General features: G+C 38.1%; 1 protein-coding gene across 3 annotated transcripts in view; it reads left to right on the top strand.

Annotated features, from left to right (window-relative positions):
- Window positions 1-27,311, top strand: part of CYFIP1 (cytoplasmic FMR1 interacting protein 1) — a 74,816-nt gene that overhangs the window by 16,484 nt on the left and 31,021 nt on the right. The window contains exons 2-22 of one of the 3 annotated variants that reach the window (XM_017818450.1): window positions 1,210-1,333; window positions 1,932-2,021; window positions 3,312-3,389; window positions 4,366-4,467; window positions 5,963-6,144; window positions 7,245-7,341; window positions 7,481-7,609; window positions 8,821-8,925; window positions 9,099-9,190; window positions 10,445-10,562; window positions 11,247-11,369; window positions 13,867-13,992; window positions 14,283-14,449; window positions 15,393-15,540; window positions 17,385-17,538; window positions 18,763-18,919; window positions 19,484-19,580; window positions 19,924-20,000; window positions 20,094-20,202; window positions 20,781-20,900; window positions 23,621-23,820. In XM_017818450.1, coding sequence (XP_017673939.1) covers window positions 1,217-1,333; window positions 1,932-2,021; window positions 3,312-3,389; window positions 4,366-4,467; window positions 5,963-6,144; window positions 7,245-7,341; window positions 7,481-7,609; window positions 8,821-8,925; window positions 9,099-9,190; window positions 10,445-10,562; window positions 11,247-11,369; window positions 13,867-13,992; window positions 14,283-14,449; window positions 15,393-15,540; window positions 17,385-17,538; window positions 18,763-18,919; window positions 19,484-19,580; window positions 19,924-20,000; window positions 20,094-20,202; window positions 20,781-20,900; window positions 23,621-23,820 — 2,588 coding nt within the window. In that variant the 5' untranslated portion in view covers window positions 1,210-1,216. Of the gene's footprint in view, window positions 1-1,209; window positions 1,334-1,931; window positions 2,022-3,311; window positions 3,390-4,365; window positions 4,468-5,962; window positions 6,145-7,244; window positions 7,342-7,480; window positions 7,610-8,820; window positions 8,926-9,098; window positions 9,191-10,444; window positions 10,563-11,246; window positions 11,370-13,866; window positions 13,993-14,282; window positions 14,450-15,392; window positions 15,541-16,937; window positions 17,086-17,384; window positions 17,539-18,762; window positions 18,920-19,483; window positions 19,581-19,923; window positions 20,001-20,093; window positions 20,203-20,780; window positions 20,901-23,620; window positions 23,821-27,311 lie in introns of those variants that run through there. The other 2 variants (XM_017818449.1, XM_017818452.1) reach the window with 2 other exon arrangements.

Below are 27,311 nucleotides of genomic sequence, written 5' to 3'. Positions count from 1 at the left end.
GAGGAGATAATTCTGCCAGGCCAATAAAAGTGCAGTGAGTGGTGGCATCGCCAGTCCATGCCAGCTGTCTTGCAGTGAGCTTTTGTTAAATCTGCTCTGGGATCTGCTTGCACCCTCCCTGTATGTGGGGACGTCATGGTTCCACGGGGGTGACACATGCCAAGCAGGGTCCTGCTCCTCTGGGATATGGGTGCTTCAGTGTTCCTTCCCTCCTGGTTAGAGCCAGGGGCAGTGCTCAGCTGATCCTTTTACCCAAAGTGCTTGATTTTGCTGTGGTAAGTGAAGGAAAATAACTTGCAAAGCCCTACAGAAAAAGAGAAACAGCTTGATTAGAGGTGTTACCTTAAACTTTTTACTCCACTGAGGAGAATGGGTAGATCATTATACAAAAGTGAGTGATTAAATTGTTCCACCCCACACTTTCTTCCTAGAATTTCACAGAATCACAGAGTGGATAAGGTTGGAAGGGACCACAGTGGGTCATCTGATCCAACCTCCTTGGTCAAGCAGGTCATCCTAGAGCACATTGCACAGGATTGCATCCAGATGGTTCTTGAACATCTCCGTTGAGGGCGACTCCACAGCCTCTCTGGGCAGTCTGTTCCAGTGCATGGTCACTGGTCACGGATTGCCCAGATTTCTTCCCATTGCTGTTCTTGGTTCAAAACCCCATGCAGTGACAGCAGTTGAAGGTGTATGGAGATTGCCATGACCCTGAGGGGTTTTGGACTTCTCTATCACTAACTATCCAAAGCAGATCCTGATGTCCCAGGAAATGAAACACTGGAGACTGCTGGCACCTTTTGACAGGCTAGTCTCCTGAAGATGGTCTGGGTGTAGTAGTTGTGCATAAGGTTTTGATAGCACATTTGGCTCAAACTGAGTATTAGAGGTCATCCTTTCCTCTATTTTTGGTTTGTTTCTGGTGTGCAGCAGTGGGGGAAGAGAAACATTTCTCAACTCCTAAAAGTAAGGACGAGACTGTTAGTTCCAAAAGTCTTTTTTAAACTTGTATACTAAAACTGATTGAGTTTCTGTTTGACTATTTCTCTGCCATTGTGGTTGAAGGGAAACTTCCCATTTCCCACAGTATAAGTAGTTCTCTGCTCTTCATATTACTCATATGTTTACTGTGTATGTAGTAACACACACAACGTTATATGTATGTGCATATACATATCTGTATGTATGTATGTATTTTCTAACCAGGTGCAAAATGACTGCTCAAGTAACACTGGAGGATGCCTTGTCCAATGTGGATCTCTTGGAAGAATTACCATTGCCAGATCAGCAACCCTGTATTGAACCCCCACCATCATCTCTTCTTTACCAGGTATATTGTCATTGCAGGAAAAAGACTTTCTCCATTGTTAGGAAAGAGTACCTGCTTTTCAAAAAAAAAACAAACAACTGCCCAAACCCAAAGGGTCTTAATATTGACTATATATATATATATATATATATAAATTCTTTTCATAGAATCATAGAATGGTTTGGGTTGAAAGGGATCTTAACGATCATCTAGTTCCAACCCCTGTGCCATGGGCAGGGACACCTTTGACTAGACCAGGTTGCTCAAAGCCCCGTCCAGCCTGGCCTTGAACAACTCTAGGGATGGGACTTCCACAACCTTTCTGGGAAACCTGTTCCAGTGCCTCACCACCCTCACAGTCAAGAATTTCTTGCTAATATCTAATCTAAACCTGCTCTCTTTGAGTTTGAATCCATTCCCCCTTGTTCTGTTACTACATGTCCTTGTAAAAAGTCCCTCTCCAGCTCTCTTGCAGGCCCCCTTTAGGTTCAGGAAGGTGCTATAAGGTCTCCCGGAGCCTCCTCTTCTCCAGGCTCAGCAATACCGGGTCTCTCGGGTTTTCTTCATAGGAATGATGCTGCTACCAAAGATTTAATTCTGTATTTTCCTTTCGCTGCAGCCAAACTTCAACACTAATTTTGAAGACAGAAATGCATTTGTCACGGGCATTGCAAGATACATTGAGCAAGCTACAGTCCATTCTAGCATGGTAAGTAGATGTTCTGGTAAGATGAAGAAGTGTACAGCTTTTCTTTTTTTTCCCCAATGTATTTAAAATTTTTTTAAATTACCTTTCTTCTTAATCAACCAATGATGTTCAAAGGTTCCCTGCTTTCATTGTGCATTTTCCCAGTATTCTGAGGCTAGTTAGTTCTATTGACAGCTAGCTGCTGTAACTTGAGTGAAAAATTACCTTCCATCCACCCAAATTTCCACTATTTCTGTCATTTAATGGTGTTGAAAGGTTTTTGTTGGCTTCCTCACTGAGGAGTAGTATGTATGTTAGTGGTTTATTGGCATTCTTTTGTGTAAGGTATTCTGTGGTTTTAACAGTTCCACAATAGACAGTAAGAATTCATGCTAGTAATTCCATCTCTGCTGATGGTGTAACTTTTTTGGGATACAAAAAAAATTACAGGCTGCCACTGCTGGTCTGTACTGAACTTGTTCTCTTTTCATGGCATTCTTGGAAAATGAGGAATAATATGTCTTGTGATTCTAGAGGCCAGTTTACAAATGGTGAAGTGGACAGATAAAGCATCTGGTTACATGCTACTGCAAATTATGTGTGTTTACACCAATCTACTTATAAAATTATTTGGTGACTCCTTAGCCTGTTTTGATTGTATGGATATTGTTGTATCTCTCCTTTGCCATGTAATAAAGGATATTGCTCTGCATGTGTGGACTCTTTTATCCTTGACCATTCCATCTGGAGTCCCTAAATTTAAAAAGAAAAATAAACACCACCCCATCACCCTCTGCCCTCAGATTGGCCTTTTTATTTATACTTATAGACCACAGTGTCTTTATTTTTGGGAAGAAGGAACAACACAGAAACCAATCTCATCTGGGGGGATGATAATTTTTGTCATTAGATAAGCACAGCTGTTGCAGTTGTTGATTAGTGATCTGATAAATACTTGTTGTTTAAGTGGGATGATGATGATGATGTGAATTCTCTCAGAATTAGGTGGATGCTAAAACAGATGACTGAGAATAAATGGAATTTTTTTAGCTGCTGGATTATAGGCAAGCTGCACATCCATAGCAGATCAGCTCTTATACACGTAATATGTCAGATGAGCCTATGAATTATGGTAATACTGTTTTACATACATACATTATGATGTATCATTCTGCTTACAATATATGTGTGTTTGTACATAAACAGTCTGACAAGAGAAATAGGTTTGTTTGGACAAGGATTTGGAATGATGGAAGACACATGGATTTGACCCTTTTTTATTACAATGCCTAATTATATTCTTTCCTACAGAATGAAATGCTAGAAGAAGGTCAGGAATATGCAGTCATGTTATACACATGGAGAAGCTGCTCAAGAGCCATTCCTCAGGTAAAGGATGAAAATTGTACTGTCATGCATGTCTTGTTTTAGCGTGGAGCTGCACAGATAGAGCTTTGTCAATGAGCTCCAAAATGGAGTCTGCTTTGATTCCTGAATCATGAGACTGGGCATGCTATAGCATGGAGTCTTTTAGCACCTGGGGACCAGTTGGATTTTTTTTTTTTTTTAATAAGGTGCCTATAGTAATACCTCATGGGTTTTGTGTCAATCTTTGTTCAAGAGTAGTATAGGGGTAATATGCTTTAGAAGGGAAATTTTGATTGTGGGATCTGTTTGGGGTCAAAATTTCATTCAAGAGAATGGACCCTTCCCACTCGCCAGCTTAATACTTAGGTTTAACAACTAGCATAACATGTAACAATTAACATTCAGATTAAACATTAAAGTTTCTAGACAACTTAGATAGTCACTTTCTAAATGTCAGAGCTATGTAGTGTTTTCTTGATCTGTATACAAAAATAAAACACTGAGAATAGGTGATAAGTCAGCTTTAAGTGTCTGGGAATGGTTGTACAGGCAGGGGGTAGGAAGAATATTAAGATGTATTAGAAAACCAAACAAAATTATTCATGAGCTGACTCCTTCCTTTACAAGGAATTTGTAATGCAATCATTTTTGTTATGAAATGCAAGGAAGGCATATCCTGTAGTTTAAAAATTTAAAGCGGAAGTCAGGTAATCTGTTTTAATTTCTAGTTCTGGCCCTATTTTAGTGCATGATTTTGAGCAAGTGGCTTAATGTGGAAAGAATGTTGTTCTAACCATGCAGAGGTGTTTGACAACTAAATTACTTGCTGTGAAGTAATAGAAAAATCTTAAAATTTTGGGTTTTTTTAAACATAATTAAGCTTAGAAGGCTTAAGCATAAGATTACCAAACCTGGAAATTTTTGTCTTAAATTTGTCTCTTTAGGATGATAGTGCATGGAAAGTTCTCAGTGTAATGATGTCTTTAATTATCCTCAGGTCAAGTGCAATGAGCAGCCTAACAGAGTTGAAATTTATGAGAAAACTGTGGAAGTTCTGGAGCCAGAAGTCACAAAACTGATGAATTTTATGTATTTTCAGGTAAAAGAAATGGAAACAAAATTTGTCAGTAGGCTTGTAATTCTGTATTCATATTTTGTATACTTGATATTGTGTGCCCAGATACTGAACCTAGTCATTATACTTCAGAAAAAGCCCACCATATATTTTCCCAGAAGGGGAGAATTTCTAGTGCCTATTCTAAACACTAGGCAATCCCCTGTAAGACTTTCAACATAAAATCAAAGGTAATTGTGTATAGTCCCTGTGCAGCACATGAGGACAGAGATCTGGCACTTTAGGAAGAAAGGAAATAGAAATATAATGCATTTCACATGTACACATAAAAACATCTCAGCACAGAAACCATTTGCTGGAGAATGAGGGATCCACAAGACTGGACAACAGAGCAGCAGGTGCAACTTGGCTATGGCAATTTATAATTGGGGCAAGTGAACCCAGTTGCTGTGACCTGCCAGCCACCCGAGCTGGAGAATAGCAGTCTGTCTTGCTTTCTCCTCCCTCCTGGCAGCTTGCCATTTATTTCAATGGACTGAGGATGTTTCCAGGCATTATTCAGAGCTGGAGCAGCTAGAGCCTGTGAGGGTCAGAGCACACAGGAAGAGGAGACCGAATAAAATGTAGTATTTCCTGTCGTCTTCCCCAACCGGAAGGGTCTTACTGAGTACAATCAATCTCCTTTCATTCAAGCAGATTAGTACTCTAAAGTCAGAACAGATTCTTCTTTACATTTGAAGTTGTTGTCTCTTTTGTATTTGTAATTTTCATCTGAAATGGCTCTGCTGTGTGCTTGGAAATAAGCTCTCAAATAAACATGTGCCAGGATGACTTTGAGAGTTAGCATGTACAGTGTGCTGTGGATTTTTTGTTTGTTTGTTTGAAGGGAACATACCTATAATCTGCCTTGTAATGTATATACACTTCCTCATTAAAGAGCATCAAATCACTTGTCTCGAAGGGATTTTGAACTTTGTAGAATTGCGGAACAGTTTGGGTTGGAAGGAATCTTGAAAGATCATTTAGTCCAACCTCCCTGCAGTGATTAGGGGTATTTTTAACCAGACCAGGTTGCTCAGAGCCTCATCTAACCTTGTCTTGAACAATTCCGGGGATGGGGTATGCATGACCTCTGATCAACCAGTGCCTCACCACTCTCATTGTAAAAAATTTCTTCCTTATACCCAATCTAAATTGACCCTCTTTCAATTTTAAACCATTGTCCCTTGTCCTATTTTTTATTTATACTTTTATTACCTTTATCTGCAAAGAAGAACCTTGACTCTTGTGTCAAGCAAGCTCTGTGGCAAAAATTACTGGTGCCACTTGTAGCACACATCAAGTTCACAGATGGAGTTGGAAGGCCTGTGCTGATGCCTTGCTGGTTCTGCATGCTTTAAACATTTTTCCGCTTCAGTGGAGCTTTTCACTGGACCAGCTCTAGATACATGATGAAACTTTTTCCCTGGAAACGTCATGGCTTTTACTCCCCGTTTCTTCTCTCTTTTTCCCCCGATAGAGAAACGCAATTGAAAGATTTTGTGGGGAGGTGAGGCGCTTGTGCCATGCGGAGAGAAGGAAGGACTTTGTGTCCGAAGCATATCTGATCACCCTGGGCAAATTCATCAATATGTTTGCGGTATTGGATGAGTTGAAGAATATGAAGTGCAGTGTGAAGAACGACCATTCAGCCTACAAGCGGTAAGTGGAAAGGAGCAACAGGACCTGGGTTTCTGCTGTCAGGATACAGGCCTCCCACGAGATGGCAGCAGTTGCTCTTTTTCTGACAGTTTTTTCTTCAACTTTTTTTCTGGTCACTTGTGCTACTCTCATTCTATTCTATTTTATTCTTGGCATCCACTTTTGACATTTGTACCTGAGAGTTGTTACACTTGTTCTTAAGACATTTCAACTTTGCTGTTTAAGAGCATTGTGACCATGGGTGTAGCAGGGAGGGTGGGGTGTGGATATCAGTAGCCAAGTTTTGTACTTGAGCTACCAGATGGTATCAGATATTTTCTGTTGAACACAATGGTCAAAGCCTTTATGCCAGCTGTAGCATCTGTGGCCTTTCACAAAGAAAACTATTCAGGCAATGACTAGCCAATTTTGCCTATGCTGTTTCTACTTACATGAGACGTAGTTTCTACCTCCACCTGTTGTAGTTGTTGATGTGCCTGGAGACCTCCTAAACTTACCTGGTTTCCCTTTCGTTTTGTTTAGAGGTGTGCTTCTAGAGGCCAAACTTTTGTTTTCTGGAAGGCTGACTTTTCCTGGGTGGTTGTGTGGCTTGGATCTATAGAGCCACAGCTGCACGCATCAGTTGAAGGATATACCCAATGTTTTTTGGTTTGGGTTTTATTGGACCTTTTAACTAGGGTGTAGTGGGGGATTTGGGGTGGCAAACCAGTATATTTTGGATAAATTAAGTCCTTTTTTTTTTTTTTACCATTTTCTTAAAAAACCTTCTCCTTTATGAAATAGGGTCTTGACAGTTTTGAGTCTGTAGCCTGTGTTTGAATAACTCACTGTTATAAAGCTGTGGCAAAAGAAGTACTGGTTGTGTCTGCCCATTTTTTTTTCTGCTTCATTCAGGAGTTTGGAGGTGGAAGATACACTGAGGTTGACAATCCTTTAGGATCAGTGAATGATACGCTATTGTACTGGCACTTAAAGGTGTGCTGATGACTTACAGTTCCACTGGCATATTTGGGAATGGATGTGTTTCTGTTGAGTGGGGATGGATTTGCTTACAAACAGTCCTGGCTAGGGGAAATACTGTTTTTCTTCTGTTTTTAAAGAGCTGCTCAGTTCTTGCGGAAAATGGCAGATCCTCAGTCCATTCAAGAATCCCAGAATCTCTCCATGTTCCTTGCCAACCACAACAAGATAACACAAGTAAGCTTTAACTGTCTTTTTGCAAATTACCCAGTGCTTTACAAAACTATTAAAATAAAACTCTTCCAGTTTTGTAGTAATTATTGTTCACCAAGAAGTATAACTAGTTGACTAATCTCCTTTCTTCTTTTTTTTCCAGTCTTTGCAGCAGCAGTTGGAGGTGATTGTTGGCTATGAAGAGCTGCTTGCAGATATTGTGAATTTGTGTGTGGACTACTATGAAAACAAAATGTATCTAACACCCAGTGAGAAACATATGCTTTTGAAAGTAGGTTTCTTTTGGGTACAAAATTAAAAAGGAATGTTGAGACAAGACACAGATGTTTGAATTCCCGATTGTTTGTGTTTTGGTTTTTTTTTAAGAAACCAGATTAACCAAATAACTCAAATTACTCCTTTTCCCCACACATTGTCTTTATTATATTACATGCTAAATGTATTTAGAAAGCTTCTAATCCATTTTTCTTTTTCATAAATTGAAGTTGACCCAATTGAACCTACATCCAGTTCTATGGAATTGTGTTTCTATGAAGTATGACAGCAGAAAGGAACTGCTACATTTTAGTTTAGATATGTGGCAAGTTTGTATAAAAAGCTTTTGGAAGTGAGGCTGCATATGAAATGTTTCAGGGAACAAGTAGTTTAAAATTAGGATTAATAAGTAAATTTTGTTAGCTTGAATATGTACATGAGTAAGAGGGTGGTAAGCAATATGAAGTGTGGTTGATCTTAGCTCCATGTCTTGCTGTGGAAGAAAAGATAGAGAGTAAGAACGTAAAATATGCCTCAAATATTTGAGTCACTTCAGCATTTAACTTCTGAAGAGCTCTGTTTGTTAGGACCAAATAAAAGCATCCTGAAACCATACACAAACTCTAGAGCATTTGCTTTCTGTCTGCAGGAATGTCCAGTGTGACTTTCATATTTAGGCCTTTTGTCTGATAAATGCTTGCTTAGAAAACAGTAAGTGGCTATGCTTGGCTCCTGTAAATACCAGATTATAACTCTTTGTTAATGAATAACTTGGATGAAATGTAATTAGATCTTTTTTAGATGCATTGGAGCTCTTATGTGTGTACTTCAGAGTTGCGCTGAAAGCCAGAAAAAGCAATCACTCAGAGATGTTAGATCTAAATTTCTGTTACAGATCAGTTTGCACATACAGAGTTATAGTAAATACAAATGAAAAAAAAAACTGTCTGAAATTAGCCAGCCTCTAGTTTCAGTGAGGTGGGGTTTATTGTATGCTAAACCTTTATACAAATGAATAGCAACTTCTAAGGATAACTGATCAGGCTAATGTTAATGTAAAAACTACTAATATACATATAATAAAAGAATACTCATAAATGTAGGTCTTTGAAAATATAGTCTGTTTGAAGGAGGTTGGGTGTTTCAAGATTGTTTTTAAAATGTTACCAGCAGGTTTTTACCTCTGGAAGTCCTTTTGTAAAAAGGATTGATTTTTTTCTTTTTCAGGTGATGGGTTTTGGATTATACCTGATGGATGGAAGTGTCAGTAACATCTATAAGTTGGATGCTAAGAAAAGGATAAATTTAGCCAAGATAGACAAGTACTTTAAGGTTGGTTAAGATGTGATCTTAGTACGTGATTTTAAAGGTAATTCTACTTGCATTTTAAATATAATTAAATAGAATAAAGATCACTTTGGATTATACTATGGGTAAATAATGGTTTCCTTTCACTAAGATTTGTGTTAATAATTTATCTAATCTGATTTATTCCCTGTGTACAGCAGTTGCAGGTTGTCCCACTGTTTGGTGACATGCAGATTGAACTTGCAAGATACATTAAGACCAGTGCCCATTATGAGGAAAATAAATCCAGGTAAGAGGGAGAAGGAGGCAGAGTGGAGCATCTGGGCTGGGGAAAGTCATAACCCTTGATTATTTCCATAATCACCTTGTAGTCTGTAGTAATTAATGGGATTTTCCACCTGGTCATTTTTTTGGTGTGGGTATTTCGCTATTAATGTAATTCATGTAATAGATACAACTGAAGAAACAGATTGTTTAAAAGCATTTCTCTGCTGCTGAGCTTATTATTGTATCTGTGACATTTCTTATCGCCTGAGTTGGAAGAAATTAATTTTATATTGTACTAATTTAATTTTTATTTTTTCCTTAAATATGAAACTTTCTTTAAAAGAAATGAAGGATTTTACTAAGCAAGGTGAGCAGTAGTAGTGCATGGGTAAATAGGCATGTGTACATTGTACATGGAGCAGCAACTTAGCTTGTCTCCCCACTCTTTTTGATTTTTATTTTTTTTTTGGCTAGGTGTGCAGCACAGCAAAATGTTTGGAAAATGCAGCCAGTTTTTGCATAAATGGTTTCATGGTTTATGGTTATTGCTTTGTTTTAGTGAACGTTTCTATGCTTCTCCAAGACCTCTCCTCCATGCAGTTACATGAATTCAGAATGTTGTGCTTTGCATTTTAATTCCTGCAGAAAAAAAATATATAACCTGCATGTAATTGCTAAGAGAAAATCAACAGCAATGGGCCTACTGAGCTACTAAAAATATGAGGCTACTTAACATGATGTTCTTGGTAGCATGTGTTCTTACCTCTTGATAACATGTTAATAGTATTTAATAATGCCTTTTTTATAGTTGGGAGCATACTGTACTCTCTTCATAGTTAAACAAGAAAAAACATCCAAAGGTAGCTAGATATGTCTTACAGCCTATACCTATACTTCTACCTGGCCTTTCAAACCTTTTAGGTCTTGTTCCTAAGTGTATGCACCTGAAGAGAGATGCTGGTTTGTATTTCATAGCAACAGCCTTTAAAAAACAAAAAGAAAAACCCCCAAAACAGAAAAGAAAAAATTTGGAGTCTTTTTTTTAAGACTTGGAAGAAATGCTATTTGAATTCATCAGGGCCGTTCATCACTGCTGGATTGTGCAGGGTTAGAGGTAGAGGTGTGAAGAGAGCAAAGGCCTCAAATAGCAGAGAAGGAAGATGTAAAAAAAAACAAGCCAAAAAGTAATGCATTGTGGATCTTTCTTTGCAGTATCAGTTGTGCTGTTTGTTGCCAAAACTGATTTATGTGGCGGTTTTTTTGTCTTCTGAAACAGATGGACATGCACATCTTCCAGCAGCAGTCCCCAGTACAATATATGTGAGCAGATGATCCAGATCAGAGAAGACCACATGCGTTTTATATCAGAACTGGCTCGTTACAGCAACAGTGAGGTGTGTGGGTTTAGAGCTACATATTTCACATCACTCATTAGCAGTTATTGTTAAATATCTGAAGAGCAGGAAAACATGCTAGGAAAATGACAAAACTTGATCACCTGAGCCAGGAGCTGGCTGCAGGGCTAGTATCCATTCTCTGCATTATATTTGCACTATTTAAATTTAACGTGATAATGACACATCATACAAAGTGCAATCTCCTTCTGCCTCTTTCCCTCTATATTTCTAGGATAAATAACCTAAAACTTTTGCTATGTCTTTTTTAGAATATACTGTCTAGCCCTTACTCCAAACAGGTGCTTGTAACAATTTAAATGAAACTAAAAGTTAAGGGATTAGTAAAGGAAAACTGAAGTCTACATGTATACACATACTTGTGTATATAATCTGTATAGAACATATAACTATGTATATTGTATATAATTGATGTCTTGAGTTCATCTGCAGTAGTATTTTGGTCATTGGGGATACCAGTGATTTCCATCTCTTGACCAAAATCTGTGAAGTTTAGCTACGTAAATCTCTGGAAGCAAAAACTGATATTAATGCAGNTGTTGGCATATGTGATGCTATCTTAATGCTTAAAAGAAACCTAGGTGGGAATTTGGCTGTTGATGCTGGATACAGCGTGTTCTGATGTGGGTTTGTTGGGCTTTTTTCTGTTTAATAATATTCTAGGTGGTGACTGGGTCTGGTCGGCAGGAAGCTCAAAAAACGGATGCAGAGTATCGGAAGCTCTTTGATCTCTCTCTCCAAGGCCTGCAGCTTCTCTCTCAGTGGAGTGCACATGTCATGGAAGTGGTATGTTATCTGGAAATATAACCAGATGAAAAAGAGGTGACTTGGTGAGGTTAGACAGAATAAAACAGCTTTTCTTTAATGGAATGAAAAATTCATGTTGTGTTTTCACAGAATCACATAATATTCTGAGTTGTAAGGACCCACAAGGATCTTGTTCCCTTAATTCTCCTCTTCCTTCACTGCTTTTCTCCTTCTGCTCCAAACTCCACTCTTAGAGGAAGGCACATGAAGTTCTCAGAGTTTAGGAGTAATGTTGCTGCTTGGAAGGTCCAGTAGCTTGTACAATCTCACATAGTACATTCAACTTGTTATATTCAAAGGATAGGCTGTCACCTGTGAACCTTCAGCAGGCGTTTTAATGTTACTCTTGATATGTACATTTTGTAGACTAAGACTTCATCATTTTCTTCTAAACATTGTTAAAAATTATATTGTGAGAACTATCCACACTGACAGGCAGTCACCCAGGAGGTGGTAGAATGGCTCCAACTGACTATGTTTAGACATCACCACTTAGTAAATTGAAGCATGTACAGTCTTAAAACACAAAAACGGATGGAAAGGCTCCCATTGGCTTTAGATTAGGCTTTTAGTCAGAAGGAAAGTAAATGCAGGGAAAGGAAAATTTGAGAGGAGATGAAGGAGGGGAAATAAAGAACCTGCAGAGTTGTTTCTCTATATTGTAATAGTTTATTTTAAAAACAGATACCAGTTAGAAAAGTGACTGGTTTTTTTGTTGTTTTTTTTTCCAATAAGAAGCTACTTAAGGCAGAAATTGAAGAGGAAGATGCAGGAGTCCTTTTTATGCTGCAGACTTAGATAAAAGTTGCATGCCTTAGCTGCACCAAAATATGTGCTAGGAAGGGTTGAAACATGATTTACTATATGAGAGAAGCCAGACTTGCTCCACTTCTACCTCTGATGTCTCAGGGGGCATCAAGTAATTTGCACTATGTGAATTTGTGCAGTGCAGTCATAGTGGGCATAGCTAGAGACCCAGTTTTCTTTCTCTTCTGTATTTTTAACTGCCTCTTTTAAAAGGTAGTAGGACTCATGCTTTTTCCTGTATTATTCTATTCCTATTTAAATCAACAGTGTATTTTATGTTGAAAATCTTGTTCTCCTTTTCTCCTCTTAAGAGAGGTTGCTGTCACCTATTCCTGGCCTCTGCAGCTCCCAGACTTGCTCCCTTTATTTCTGTCATCAAAAATTGCTGCATCCAGGGTCTCTTCAAAGTGACAATCTTCCTATTTTATCACTGAAGAAAGTCTCTCATTCTTAGCTCTGTTTTTATTCCCCTCATTCCAGAACAAACTTTCTCTGAGCATCACAGGAGGGTTTTTTTGAGTATTCTTACTGCTTTTCTTTGTCTTTCTAATTTGTATGGATTCCCATAAGCACTTCTTATGTAAGTTCAAATTCGTGTTCACCTTCTCTCTATCCTCCAACTGAGAATTCATTCTGATATGGAGTATCCTAATTATTTATCTGTCTTCACATTCACTCAGTATCCATGAACCTAGTTACATGCATCATGTTCAGATAAAAAGTTTCAACTTATGTTTGTTGTCCATCTTAACTTAATGCCTCCCAAAATACTTCATCTTTGTTTAATCATTTCCTCAGTGTCCTCTTTTTAGCACTTAGGTTGCAGGGTGTGATGCTCTCTTTTGCCATAGGTAAATTGGTACTATTAATCCTTTATAGTAGGCAAATTTATATTGCTGCGTAAACTAACACTTATGCAAAGATGATGTCAACCAGATCTTACTATTCCCTGAACTCAAACTGTGAAAAATTGTATTTAAATGTGACTAGGATTTTACACTTCATGTACCCCAATGGATATTAGACCAGCCTAACAATGCTCAGGGATATTTTGAGCTGTGTTTGCAGTAACTGAAAAGGCAGTATTTAAGAGAAATGCATGCTGTGCAAATCATATTGTCCCAGATAATACAGGTATTTCCACACATTTCAGTCTATTAAACTTAAAACTCCCCTCCCCCCCCCAAAAAAAAATCCCGTAGTTTTCCAGTTGTTTTTTGAAATCTAAATGTGACTATTTGGCCAAGTAGGAAGCTACTCTGTGTGTAGGTGTGATGGACTTCTTCTTTTTCTTATGCTCTGAGGTGTTTCTGTGTTTCTTGTGCTTGAAACAGAAAAGAAACTTCTGCCTATGCCAACATTTGCTCAGAAAAAAATACCCTGAAGTGCATTACCTGATGAGTTTGAATTGCATTTTTTAAGCTAATATAGAATCACTGGTTTTCAGGAAAATTGTTTAGGGAAATTATTGTTTGGTACTTCTGCTAGATAGTAGTTTCAGAATTTATGCAGAGTTTCATACTGTTTTTCAGATATTCATGAAAACATTACAGTATTTCTCAAAGCATGTTATTTGTGTCCAGCTGGCTTTTTTGTGTTTCTCAGGCATTTTTAAAAATTTTTTGTTCCACCATCTTTTTTTCTCCCCCTTCTGCTCTGCAAACTGCAGTATTCATGGAAGCTGGTACACCCAACTGACAAATACTCTAATAAAGATTGTCCTGACAATGCAGAAGAGTATGAAAGAGCAACAAGATACAATTATACTAGTGAGGAGAAGTTTGCTTTGGTTGAGGTAAGATAAATGTCTTTTTTTTGGGGGATTTTCCAAAGATTAATTCTATACAAAGGAGAACATTCTCTCTAAGCATTTTCTCTACCCAGTGCAAAAAGACAGCCTGCTCTGTGCTGACTGTGAAACACCATGTGTTCCTCCATTCAATATATACGAGCACAGCAAAACTATCCTTTATCTTTTGTAACTTAATTCCTTTTTTCTAATTTTCTGTATTTAAAAAAGGGATTTTTGAACAATTTAAAAAAAAATAAGAAAAATACAGTTGTTTGGGGGTTTTTTTTTTGCAGGTGATTGCCATGATCAAAGGTCTTCAGGTGCTTATGGGACGGATGGAAAGTGTTTTCAATCATGCCATTCGTCACACTATTTATGCAGCTCTTCAGGACTTTGCCCAGGTCACACTTAGGGAGCCGTTAAGACAAGCCATTAAAAAGAAGAAAAATGTCATTCAGAGGTAGCATTCTTGTTTTCATCTCCTATATTCTCCTTCTATATTCTTTCCCCCAAGCCTTAGTAAATTTGTTGCAGAATTGCACAGCTGTTAAATTCTACCTGTTTAATCTGTATCCCCCTACTAGTCTGTTTGGCATTTGTAATTAGCTTGGTTGGATACATATTGAAAGTTGAAGAAGCCTGAAGTTAAAAACGAATGGCTGCCAGCATGGCTAAAGTAAGCATCCAGGCTGTCTTGAGCCTCTTAGGACTACTTCTGAAAGTCTCGTGTTCCCTGTTGTTTCTTTTTATTTTAAAATATGAATATAGTGATTCTGAAAGCAAGATTAGTGTTTTTATTTTGAAGAAAGGTTTCACTGTCGACTTTATGATTCTAGTGTTTCCTCTCCTTGTGTCTCATGTTTATCCCACTCGATCTATTCCCTGCCTCTCTTAGCATTCTGCCTCGTTTCTCAGCTTCTGCTGCTTTTGCCTTACACCTCTCTTCCAGTGCTCCATCTGCCAACACTGATTGGTGACATTTCCCAGTCTTATTTTTTTGTCCCTAATTGTTTCCTCTGAGAGTGGTGAGACACTGGAACAAGTTGTCCAGTGAAGTTGTGGATGGCCCATCCCAGGAAGTGTTCAAGGCCAGGTTGGATGGGTGTCTGAGCAACCTGATCTAGTGGAAGGTGTCTCTGCCCATGGCATGGAGGTTGGAATTAGATGGTCTTTAAGGGCTCTGGACTATCCCTTTTTTGATAAACAGCATGGAGGGATTATTTTGTGGATGTGTCATTCTTGAAGTTGTTAGTGAAATCGTTTGTTATTGCTTTGAGTTACCTTGAGCTCCTAAACTTGTTGCAAACTTTCTGTGCTTGTGGAAGAGTGCTTAAAAAAAGTAAAGTGTTCTCATCAGCACACTTGGATGCACACTGGTCTAAAGTCGTGTGAATTGTGCTCAGTGTTTTGCAGGCCATAAGGAAGACAGTCTGTGACTGGGAAGCAGGTCATGAGCCATTCAATGACCCAGCTCTTAGGGGAGAGAAGGACCCCAAAAGTGGTTTTGACATCAAAGTCCCAAGACGTGCAGTGGGACCCTCCAGCACTCAGGTATTTTCCTGTCTGGCGGTTGTGATATCCGTCAACAATTATTGCATGAGATGTTTTCTCTCTGTCCTGAACTATTTTAAAGTTACAGGTTTTACTGTGTTTTTTATAAATGCTAAAAATCTACTCTGATTTATATTTACAAAATTATATATCCTTAACCAAGATCCTCTGGTTTACTGTAATTTTCTGCTCTTATGCATGATTTTTCCAAGTGTTCAATTTCTTCAATTTGATTTACTGGGAAAAAATATTTTCTCATTGAGCTCCTAGCGTTTTTTAAATAATATTTTTGAACTATTTGAATTATTTATTGACTGACTGCCATCTCTGCTATGGCTGATAAACTTTTTTTCTTTAAATCCTATTACTCAGTAGATGTGTAGTAGTTTTAAAATATGTTTAAAATATAAATGAATGCCTGGAAAATATGGGAGAGTATTCGACTTCTGACAAGATCTCTCTTAGTGTTCAGTAATGAATGATAAAACTGGTCCCTAAAATCTATCTAGTCTGCTGCTGCCGCTAAAACAAGAGGTATTTCAAGTGTTATCTGTGGTAGTCATTGAAATCCCATACTAGATGCTTGTTCTTGTTACCTCCATATAATTCTCTTTTTTGTTTTATTTATGGATTTGTTTGGAAAGTGTATGGTCTGATATTCAGAGCTCATCTGAGAAAGTGAGCACTTTGGGTGACAAATTAAAGGCAACTGTGGTTTGTGCAGACAATCTTTTAATACCTAAAATCTGTGGGAAGGAGAGCATGTATGGAGAATAATCTTGGGTAATAAAAAGTTGCTTAATTTGTGATAAGATGGGTTTAATGAAGATTTTGTTTTGATAATTGGAAAAAATGGTTTTGATTTCTAATTTCCTGGGGAAAAAAAAAGTTAAATATTACCACCAGTATGCTTTCCGGTGCTTTAAGGGCTTTACTTCACCTGCTGCAATAGACTGCTTAGAGTGTGTGGTTCTATCTGCTTTTTCTGCTCTTGGGCTGGCACACTTGTCTGTTTTGGCTGACAGGAGGAAGAGAGGTCAAATATATCAATTTTTAGATAGGTTTTTTTCTCTGTTTCATGCAGTTCTAAAATGGCTGTGTATGACTTGGTAATTGGTAATAACTGGAAATCTTTGTGAAATCATTTGATAAGATGATGGCTCTCTGAGCGTCCTCTGAAGTGAATGGGAACTTTTCCCTTTGCTCGAGGGAGAACCATATTGCAGTGATTATTCTGAACAACCTTTCTGTATGACCTCCTCTGCATGCTTACTGTGCTGTTTTTCATTATTAACAAACTAACACGTTTTCTCTGCTTCTGTTTCCCCTTCCTTATTTACCCATGTGTTTTTATTAACGGATTCTCTTTCCCCTGCCTGCCCTCTGTTGGTTTTTAGCTCTTCATGGTTCGCACTATGACAGAGTCCTTAAACTCTGCTGAGCTGTTGAAGCAGCTCAAGTCTCTGGGATTGGAAAAGCTATTGCATGTGACACACAAGTTTCTGAGGCAGTCCTACATCTATCCGCCTCTTTTAAACTTTGGTGGTAAGACATTACTTATTACTTTTACTTTTTGTGGTGAACTGTTCCACTGCAAATGGTCCTGCTGCTGAGTGTCAGTGGAGGTCCCCTTGGCATGGGTAGGCATCTGTGCTGGTGCATAGGCTGGTGTTGCATCAGTTCCTCTTGCCTGAAAGGCTTTTATCCACACTGTGTCAGTTTTCAATTTGAAGTGGAGCAGTCGCTTACTGATAGTAATTCTCAGTGTTGCTCAACTAATGTACCATGTGTATTTTCCTTTTTTCCCCCCCTTTCCACCATAATTGTTTCCTTTAATGATACAGCTTTACATGGTGAGAACTATGTTAGAGTCCCTCATTGCTGACAAAAGTGGTTCCAAGAAAACCTTGAGAAGTAGCCTTGAGGGGCCCACCATATTGGACATAGAAAAATTCCATCGCGAGTCTTTCTTCTACACTCATTTGATAAATTTCAGTGGTAAGATACGTAGATGATCAGTGTCCAGCTTAGCATGTCCTAACACCTCTAACACGACCTGGAAAATGTTTCCGATTGCCTAAGTCAACTTACCTTTGGGTTGTTTATCAAAAGCCTTGGTCTGTCCAAACTTTTTCTGAGACATGGTATTTAGTATTGTGGTGGGGTTTTTATTTTGACTTGTTATACGTTTGTTTATAATGTGTCAAATTTTGTATTGTTACTCCTTTTTCTATTTTCTTTATGTATGTATTTATTTAAACAAGGGACAGATAAGCCTATACACATGGAAATTTTTAAAAGGAAGTAGTTTTTGTGTTTCGGAAGGTTTTTGTTTTTGTTTCAAGTACAGAGGGAAAAATTCTCTGTTGTGGTAAATTTGATGTCATTTCACTACTCTTACTATTCAGTTAATTGTAATCGGAAACATGCTGTCCTAAAGAATTCACCTACTGACATTGAGTGTATCTAGTCTTTGTCATCACCATGCTTGTTGTCTTTTATTTTTGTTTTGCTACTGGTCTCCTTTACCTTCAGAGAAGGGGGAGCCTTTTAATGTCAGTCATAATGCTACTGGGGAACAGCACTGCAAAAGGTCTTCAGAAGGTCTTAGTGTAAAAACTTCATTCCTGTTTTAGTTTTCAAGCCTTCTGCAAAAGAAGGATTGTGTCAAGTATTTGCTGCAGAGATGGGAAGCACACCTCTTTGCCCTTGACAGCGTCCTTAGGAACCTGTTGGTTTAATCCCTACTTCATGTGTCTGTCTGTCACTTCCTGCCCATCTAATCAACAGGAACATGTGGAGTGATTCAGTCCTCCATAGGCAGAGATGGTACTGGTGGATCCAGTGCAATTTTGTCTCCTTCACCTGCTGCTTCCCAAGTTCAGTGTATGGCTTTCTTAGCCCCCAGCTGAGAAATTGAACTAGAAATCCCCCTTTACTGGTGTACATAGTTTTTTTCTGTTTAATTGATAGTCTGGTCCACTTCCACTCTTTTTTTTTTCTGTAATAAAGCACCATTTTGGGGGCCAATGTGGAGCTCAAAACTCTTTTAAAAAACCATAGGCTTTATGTTCTGAATTTGGTTTACATATTTGGCCTCTGTATAGCTCTAGTGACTCACACCTGCTTTTTTTGTTTCACATTGCATCATCAGAATTGCAGTTGTATTGTGCCTGATGTATTTTTATAAGAAGTGTAATTCTCCCTTATTTACTCTGAAAGAAACCCTGCAGCAATGCTGTGATCTGTCCCAGCTGTGGTTCAGGGAATTCTTCTTAGAGCTGACCATGGGCAGAAGAATCCAGTTTCCCATTGAGATGTCCATGCCTTGGATTTTGACAGATCATATTTTGGAGACAAAAGAGGCATCGATGATGGAGTAAGACCCACTTGTGCTCTTCCACTGAATGTTTATTCTTAACGATTGCCATTCCTTATTATAACGTTACTACTTTCAGTGGTTTTAACAAGTGGCCATTGAGAAGGTACTCTACACGCTTGTAAAATTTTCCACTTACATTTTCCCATTTCCAGATTCTCTTAAGTTTTCTTCTTGAAGTAATTGAAATGCTGAACCTTTCATATAAGTATCATTGCACTAGCCACACATTTTGTTCCCTGAGTGAGTTCTCCTTACTTACCCTTCAAAGATATCAAATATAATGTATATTGGTAAAAGCCTAGTTCCATTTTGATGGAAAGCTACATCTAGAAAACAAGTTTTAGACAGCAAAAACTTATCTACACCTTTTCTTGAATACTTTCTTAAAGGAAAAATTGTGATACTTTTTTTATATAAACTAAAAAAGAAAAATATCCTGCTTGCATGAACCACATGTAGATTACAGTATTGACTGGTTTGCAACATCTTGACTACTCCATCCTAAAGAATCATAACTTTTATACACGTGTAACTCTGGTTTTTTTATTCTTTTTCATTCAGGTATGTTCTGTATTCTTTGGACCTTTATAATGACAGTGCTCATTATGCACTTACTAAATTTAAGAAGCAGTTCCTCTATGATGAAATTGAGGCAGAGGTAAAGTAACCTTACCTACTAGACAAAAGTAACCTATACCTGAATGTGAAAGTGATGGTAAAGGCGGAGACCTATATAAGAGGTTCAGTTGGAGATAACAAAAAAACTGAGAAAACCGACCAGAAGATGGGTAACTGGTTGGATGATATGTTGTGAGAAAACCTGCAGACCTGTGCAAAGTGCCTCACATTAATGCCGAAAGCTGAATGTCATATTCTCTTGCACTGGGAAATTTGGATGTATTAACTTTCTCGATTCTGTTTGATAAACAGTGGGAGGTCTTGGATAAGCTCCCTTCTTTTAATTTTAAGTACCTCTAAATGCACATTTTTTTCCCCTCAAGGTAAACCTATGTTTTGACCAATTCGTCTACAAGCTGGCAGACCAGATATTTGCATACTACAAGGCAATGGCTGGCAGGTAGCTATTCCAGTAATGAGAACTTTTCTTCACACGTTTCGGCTCTGCTTTGCTGTTTAATGTACTTTGAGCATTTTCTTCCTTTCTCAATAGCCTGCTTCTGGATAAGCGATTGCGTTCAGAATGCAAGAATCAGGGAGCAACCATTCAGCTGCTACAGTCCAACCGCTACGAGACACTGCTGAAACAGAGACATGTTCAAGTGAGTAAACTCCTACTATGTTGTATTGGAGTTGCTTGGCACTTTTCCGATGGTGTTGATTTATGTAGGTAAACCAAATTCATTATGTGCTTTATGTTCTGTCATCTGAGTGGCATAACTGAACATTTAAGATCTGCTTTTTTGTCATATGAAGGAGTAAGTTAAGAAAAAAAAAAACCTTAAAAGATCCTGTTTTAATGCAGATGTCTGTTGCAGTTAAGCAAACACAAGCCATACAGGACTGTCACAGGTGGTAGCATTGTCTTCCTAGTAATGTCTTTCACCGGTTTTCAATATGTTGTTGGCACAATGTCATGGAAGCATAAAATGCTGATGTAAATACTTAAGTGTAAATGCAACATGTAATTTTGCTGCCTTTTGTGAGAGCTGGGATGTAAATTTTAGTACTTCATTTGTTCATGAATTTATAAATTTTGTCCATCTGCTTTGTTTCGATGTGTTTGAAATGCAAGTTCACAACGCGAGAGTCTGTTAATCTGTGGAGTCTCATAGTCCTTTAAGAGTTTGTCTCATAGTCTGACTTTCAGTTCAAAACTTCACAGCATGTTTTTCTTTAGCTTCTTGGTAGATCGATCGACCTGAATCGACTGATCACTCAGCGCATTTCAGCAGCCATGTACAGGTCAATGGAACTGGCAATTGGCAGATTTGAAAGCGAGGATTTGACTTCTATAGTGGTAAGTGTTGTGTTGCAGTTTTGCCAGGTCACTGACACGTCAATTGCGGTCTAGGTGCTAGTTTTGTTTTGTTTTAACGTAATTTATTTTAATTAAATGTTTATTTCTTTTATTTGCATTTAGAATCATAAATATTGAGTGCTTTTTAAAATATTTTTTTCTTCATTATGGATTGGTATTTGTGTTTTAATGGCAGAAGCATTACGACTTCTGGCTTTTGCTGGAAATCCTCTAAGTATACACTAAGCAAATAGCTGGACAGTCGCTCCTGAAATAAGAAGAGGCTGAATGACAAACAGGCAAACTTGTTTATCCTAAACCTTAATTACATATATATAAATGGGAAATAATTTAAGCAGTGTCATTAGAAGAATAACAAAACTTCATTCTGATGTTTTGTTTTCGTTGTCTTATAAGTGTGAAATCATGCAATGCAATGGTTGAAGTTTGTCTGGTTTACTAAGTCTAGGTCAGCAGAACCTCTTGCCAGAGAAGCAGCTCGGTCATACAAAAGGCATTTTCTTAGTTACCTCCATCTATGTCATAAATTATACTGGCAAACACTCTGTTACCATTGTAGTATGTGTATTGTGGACTTCATTAATTCTGATGTGCCATGATTTTTATCTCACCATGCCTTACCCTGCATCTCTGTTCAAACAGTGCTTTGGCCTGAGCTGATGCAGTCCTCTGAAGCGTGCTGCTGTACATGGGACTCTGCAAGTCCCAGTCCTGTTGAGATAGAGAATTTTGTTCTTTCCTTGCCCAGAAAAAAACCCAAACCTACTGCAACTGAGGACCCTAGCAGTAAAGTATAGAGGAGAAGTATACTAGGAGCCATGAGGAAACAAAGAAAACAGCATTCTTCTGATGTAAACTTCTGTAAACGCCCACTTCTGTTCATGCTTGTAGATAAATTGCAAATCAAAACAGAACAGCCTTGTGCCTGGTAGAATCAAAATTAGTTTATTTATCCAGGCAGCTTGGTTTTGTAGCATGACAAAAATAATTTCTTTGTGGAAGAACAAGATCTGACTTGTGCCTGGGGAAGAAGAGCATCTGTGCAATATTGAGGTGTCTTTTTGAGTTAGTTTCCTGATTAAAATGCTAAAAAACAAATTTTATTTCCAGACGGCATGAATTTGACAAGTAAATATGCAGTCAGCAAGAAATATATCAGGCACGTTCAGTTCAGCTGCAATGAAAAATAAGTTAAAAGTTACACAAGGAAGTTTACAGTTGGTCATTCTCTAATAATTTTTTTACCAGTGACATTTTGTCATGCAGTTAACTACCTTGATTTAATTTCATGCTTTACTGAAGAGAAATCAAATACTGAGGCCATAGAGCGTCTTGACTTTTCAGTGCTTGGTTTTATAACCTTTGAATTATTGAAATGTAGTTTTTCTTCCTTATGTGCAGAATTTTCTTAGTGGCTAGGTGAACAGAAACTGTTGATGATGTGTTTCTTAGGTCACAGGTTCTCATTCTTCTCATTCTTTGAGTTAGAAAGTGACAGAACTAAGGTGTTGTCCCTTCACCATGCTCCTCTTTTGTTTTTGTTTTTTTTTTTCTTTCTTTCTTTCTTTTTTTGGGGGGTAAGTGTGTTTTGGTTTTTTTATTTGTTTGTTTGATGCAAAATAATTTCCACTGAAAACTGCTTGATTTCCTCAGTGAGAAACTGATACTAATAACTTAAGTAATCTATAATTTCTACTGTTTTTCAAGTTAAATAAATTGAATTAAGGTATTTACAAGACTGAGCTATTTTTTCCCCTCAAATTGGACTTAATACTGTAATAACAATCATAATGGGTTTTTTTCCTTGAAGTAGCTGTTACTCACATATTTAAAAATCCTTTGAAATATGGAGCACTTAAATGAGAGAACAGCGTATGGGAAGATGACCAGTAGTTTGATACACAGCTAAACAAAACCACCAGACATTTCTTCACTAGGTCATTGTACAACAATCTTTAAAAGCATTACTTGGATTTTTTGGAAGAAGAGGTGGTGTTCATTCTGTTTGGTGTTTGCAGTGTCTGATGTCAGATATGGGGTTAGTTTAGTTTAAAGAAAGTGTCAGAAATTATACTAGGAATTTCTTATCGAGAGGGAAAGCATTATGAAAGGCAGTGCTTATACATAGTTATGTAGCCTGCAGCTAGTGATTCTGTGGATATCTTCACACCATTTGTAAATATTTGATCTGGTCTTTCATTGCATCTTAGTAACCTCCTTCACTGGAGTAAACGATGAGAAGGATTTGTGGTAAATATGATGTTATTCCTACCGGTAGCACTACAACAGCTAATTTACCGGTTACCCTACTTAGCAGAAATTACTTTCTGTATTTCCTACTTCATAAGGTATCACAAAAATGCTTTTGACTTGTGTCTGACCCCATTTAAATGTTGGAGTTTTAACTTTTGCTCAGTGGAGGAAGAGTTGGCACAGATCTGTATATGAGACACATCTGCAGCGTGGATGATTTTGTTGAATAATCTGAAGTTCTCCGAGGGTTTTGGTGTTTCTTTGGTTACAAAACAGTCCCAAGAGCATTGTTTCTTTCCAACCGTTATCATTAAAGTAAGAGACTAGGAAAGAGTTGTTCGTTTTGACTTCTTTCTGATCTTCTGTTCGGTCAAGGTTATTGATATACTTTGTGCAGTTTCTCCACTTTACTAAATGCGTCACTCTGTCCTCCTGTTTTTTTGTAGGAGCTGGATGGCTTGATAGAGATAAACAAAATGACTCACAAGCTTCTGAGTAGATATATGACCTTGGACAGCTTTGATGCCATGTTCAGAGAAGCCAATCACAATGTTTCAGCCCCTTATGGGAGAATCACTCTTCATGTCTTTTGGGAACTCAATTATGATTTCCTGCCAAACTACTGCTACAATGGATCCACTAACAGGTTAGCAAGGCAGCTTTTTTGTTTGCAGCTGTTATTCTACCATCCTCCTGCAACTTCCTTCTTAGCAAATGCTGACAAGTCCATCTCCATTCATTTAGTATTTTCCATTTCAAATGAAGTGGCATGAGTCATTTTACTCATTACTGTTAAATGTATGAAAGCCTCTTATTTGTCCACAATAGAAGTCAAATGTAACCACAGCATCCAAATTCATCATTTTAATGACTTAGTTATGATATGCTGAAAACTAAAGTGCGTCCAAAACCACTGTGAAGTGCGTATCAGGAAGATATTTTGGTAAACATGATCTTCAGCTGTGAGACAATGGAAATAAAATTATATTCCTGGTTCTGTGTTAATGTGAAGAAAAGGATTGCTTACTGGAGAACAGAAGAGTTCAGTGTTCACTCCAACTACAGTTGCAGCCTTGAGTGAGTAATGGAAATAGGAAGAGGAAGGTGGGATCTAAGGTTTGAATGAGGGGGAAGGTGCAATGTTAAAGATTTTTCATTTATGGGCTTCCTGCTTGTGTGCTGTTTTTAGGATTTGTGTTGCTTTTAGTCTTTACTCAGGTTTTGGTTAAAGCCTCCTGAAGTGACAGTAAAGTGATATTGAATATTGAGATGTAGGAAGAGGAGGAAGCCTGTTCTCATCTTTCACTGTCTCCTTCAAAAGCTTTCCCTGTCTGACATGTTCTATGATGGTTATGTTGTATTTTAGATCCAAGATTCTGTCTGCAAAGAAAAAAAAAGAGTGGTTTTTTTGTGGCTAACTTCTGTTAAGTGAATCTGTTTGCATAGGGAAGTTGAATATATTTCCGAGGGAGCTGCTGTGCAGTTGATGTATCTGGAGATCAATATTGGAATATTCAGTGTGCTGCATTAAGAATCATATAAGCATAATATTAAAAGAAAATGCTGATGAAATGCTGCTGCTTCACCTGTCAGCTTTATTGAAAGACATTCAATAGCTCCTATACAGTTTAGTCTGTGTTCATCCTGGCTGTAAGGACTGACGTACTGCAGACCACAGCGCTTGGAAAGCCAAAGTGAAGTGCCAAAGGACACCAGCAGAGTCTTGTAGTTGCTTGTCTGTTTAAAAACTGTACACAAGAATTGAGTTAAGCTGATCCTCAAGCTTGTTGGGTAATTAATTCAGGGTAATTAATTTAAGAGATGATAAAGGGAGCCAGATCTTAGGCAATCTGTGTACCGTGTTGTCTGATTTCATCGCAAAATTGCTTTGATTTCAGTCAAAAGCAGCAGTGTGGAGAGAATTAATGTGTGTGTTGCACGTGCTATACGGTGCCCTTTGATATTTTTGGTGAGAGAGGGAACAGGAAGTTTTTAGTGGTTTTATAGTTCTTAAGCACGTTCATGATGTCTGTTGCTGCCTTACTGTTAGTATGAATTTTCAATTGGTGAGCTCTCTGCATTGAACTGTACAGGTTATTGTGTGTAAATACAGGAGGATACAGTGAGGAGCTGTGTGAGAGCTGCTGGTCTAATTCTTGACTCCTGATACATAATGTCTTGTATGAAGGCTACATGTAAACAAGGGAAGAAAAGTAGCAATGAAAGGTTGGAAGAAAGAGAAATAATCATGATGAAAAGCAGAGAGGTTACTGGGTGGTGTGAGGGATTGGAGACAGAGTTCCTAGGAAATGTGTAATACCTATGGCTTGCCTTATATTAATTTGTCTGCAGCTTCAGTGTAAGGGTCCTTCTTTTAAAGTTGGTGGTTTTTTGTATCCAGTACTTTTTGAAGCTCTTTTCCTAAGAATGATGGAATGTTACAATTTCAGATATCTGTAGAAGAGTTCAAGCATTTAGAAACCCTGCATATTAGTTCAAAGCTAAGGCTTTTCATGCAGAAGTGCTGAAACATGTTGCACATTTAATTATTTGGGACTTAGGAATTCTTTTATATCTGATAACGTACTGAGATTAAGCAGTGAGGCTGCTATTAAAAGATTTAATAATTTAGTAATTGCAGTTGCCATTTATCTGAAATTTAGTCTTATTAATGCAGGCCAGCTGTACAGCTGTGGCCAGATTCAGGGACAGCAGTTTGTGGAGAAGCAGTGGGGAGATGAGTGAGGGGGCCTCTGTGGATGGGCCTTAGTGGTAAAATTCAAGGGTGTTTTTAATCCAGCAGTTGACGATCATGAAAGAAAGATAACAAACCTTTGGGTAATGCACAAACATATGAATTGCAGGTTCAGTGCCATGGTCAAAGGCAGGTGAGGTCAAAGCTGTGTCTAGTCCAGTGTCCTGCTGCTGTCAGCAACCACAAAGGGGCCGAGTGTGAAAACAAGGGAGGCTTAAGGTGATTTTTCTTCCCAGGAAACATGCCAGCCTCTAGCAATGATTAGGTGTTTCTGTAAAATAAAAATTTTGGGATGTTAGTGAATTTCTGGCCCTTTACAGGTATAATTTTTTTCCCCCCATTGCTTTGTCCTGTCCTTTTTATAAAGCTACATGAGATTTTGGCACTCATGATGTGCTGCAGTGAAGCTGTGTGCTGCAAGTATCTCTTCTTGTTTGCTCTCATGTTGACCCTCAGTCGCATGTCTTCCCAAGCCAGAGGTCTTTCCACACCAGGAATCTTTGTCATGCTTATGTCTGCATCTGTACTTTTTCATTCCCCTGTACCTCCCTTTGTGCAATTTCCTAATTGCTGGTCTAGGGCTGTCCAGCAGATTCAAATGACACAAAGACAACATACACATTTTTGTTCTTTGTTCCTTTTCCACTATCTGTAGTGTCCCTTTTCCTGCCTTATGTTCTTTACTAATTCTAAGCTTGCCTTTTCCTTCCATGACAGCTTGTTTTGTGTTAAGGACTAACAGAGGAGCAAGTGTGAGACAGTCTTATATTTATTTAAATAAAAGATTTTCTGTGCTTTCTTGACACAAATGATACAAGCTTTTGGACACAGTAGTCAGACTAGTAGCTCCATCTCCTCTCAACACATTACCCAAATCTGTGTTCTCTGGTATAAATTTACTTGTATAGCAGTCTTCCAAATGCAGTGTGACATGTTTCTTCCAAGGATACAGATTTGTCACAGAATGAACAAAAAGACCAGCTTTTTATTTTTCACTCTTCCTGCCTGCCTGCCTCTCCCTGTTCCTTTTGCAAGCTCTCTGTCTCTCATGCTACTTTTGAGACTAGCATTCACAAGAGAACAGCTGTGTCTTCTTGTGTTGCATATACTCTGACAGTCACTCTTCAGAAAAATGTTCAGCCCTTTCAGACACTGCTGGAGCAAACCTGAAAAGAAGCAGTGGCAGTGAAAATTACCTAGTTTCTGCTATGAAGAGCCAAATGGTGCAGAGATACAGACACATGCAAAGTTGAGGTGACTGTAGTCAACTACCTTTCCCAACCTAAGAAAGCAACCAAGCAAATAAAAAGTCTTTCTGCCAAAAGGAAAAGTGATAGCAATGGATTGGTTGATATCTATTATTCTTTCATGTGGTGTTTCGC

This window comes from Lepidothrix coronata, unplaced genomic scaffold (genome assembly GCF_001604755.1).
Source record: "Lepidothrix coronata isolate B3197 unplaced genomic scaffold, Lepidothrix_coronata-1.0 Scaffold68, whole genome shotgun sequence".
NCBI classification, from domain to species: Eukaryota; Metazoa; Chordata; class Aves; order Passeriformes; family Pipridae; genus Lepidothrix; species Lepidothrix coronata.
This window is presented reverse-complemented; position numbering and strand designations above follow the sequence as displayed.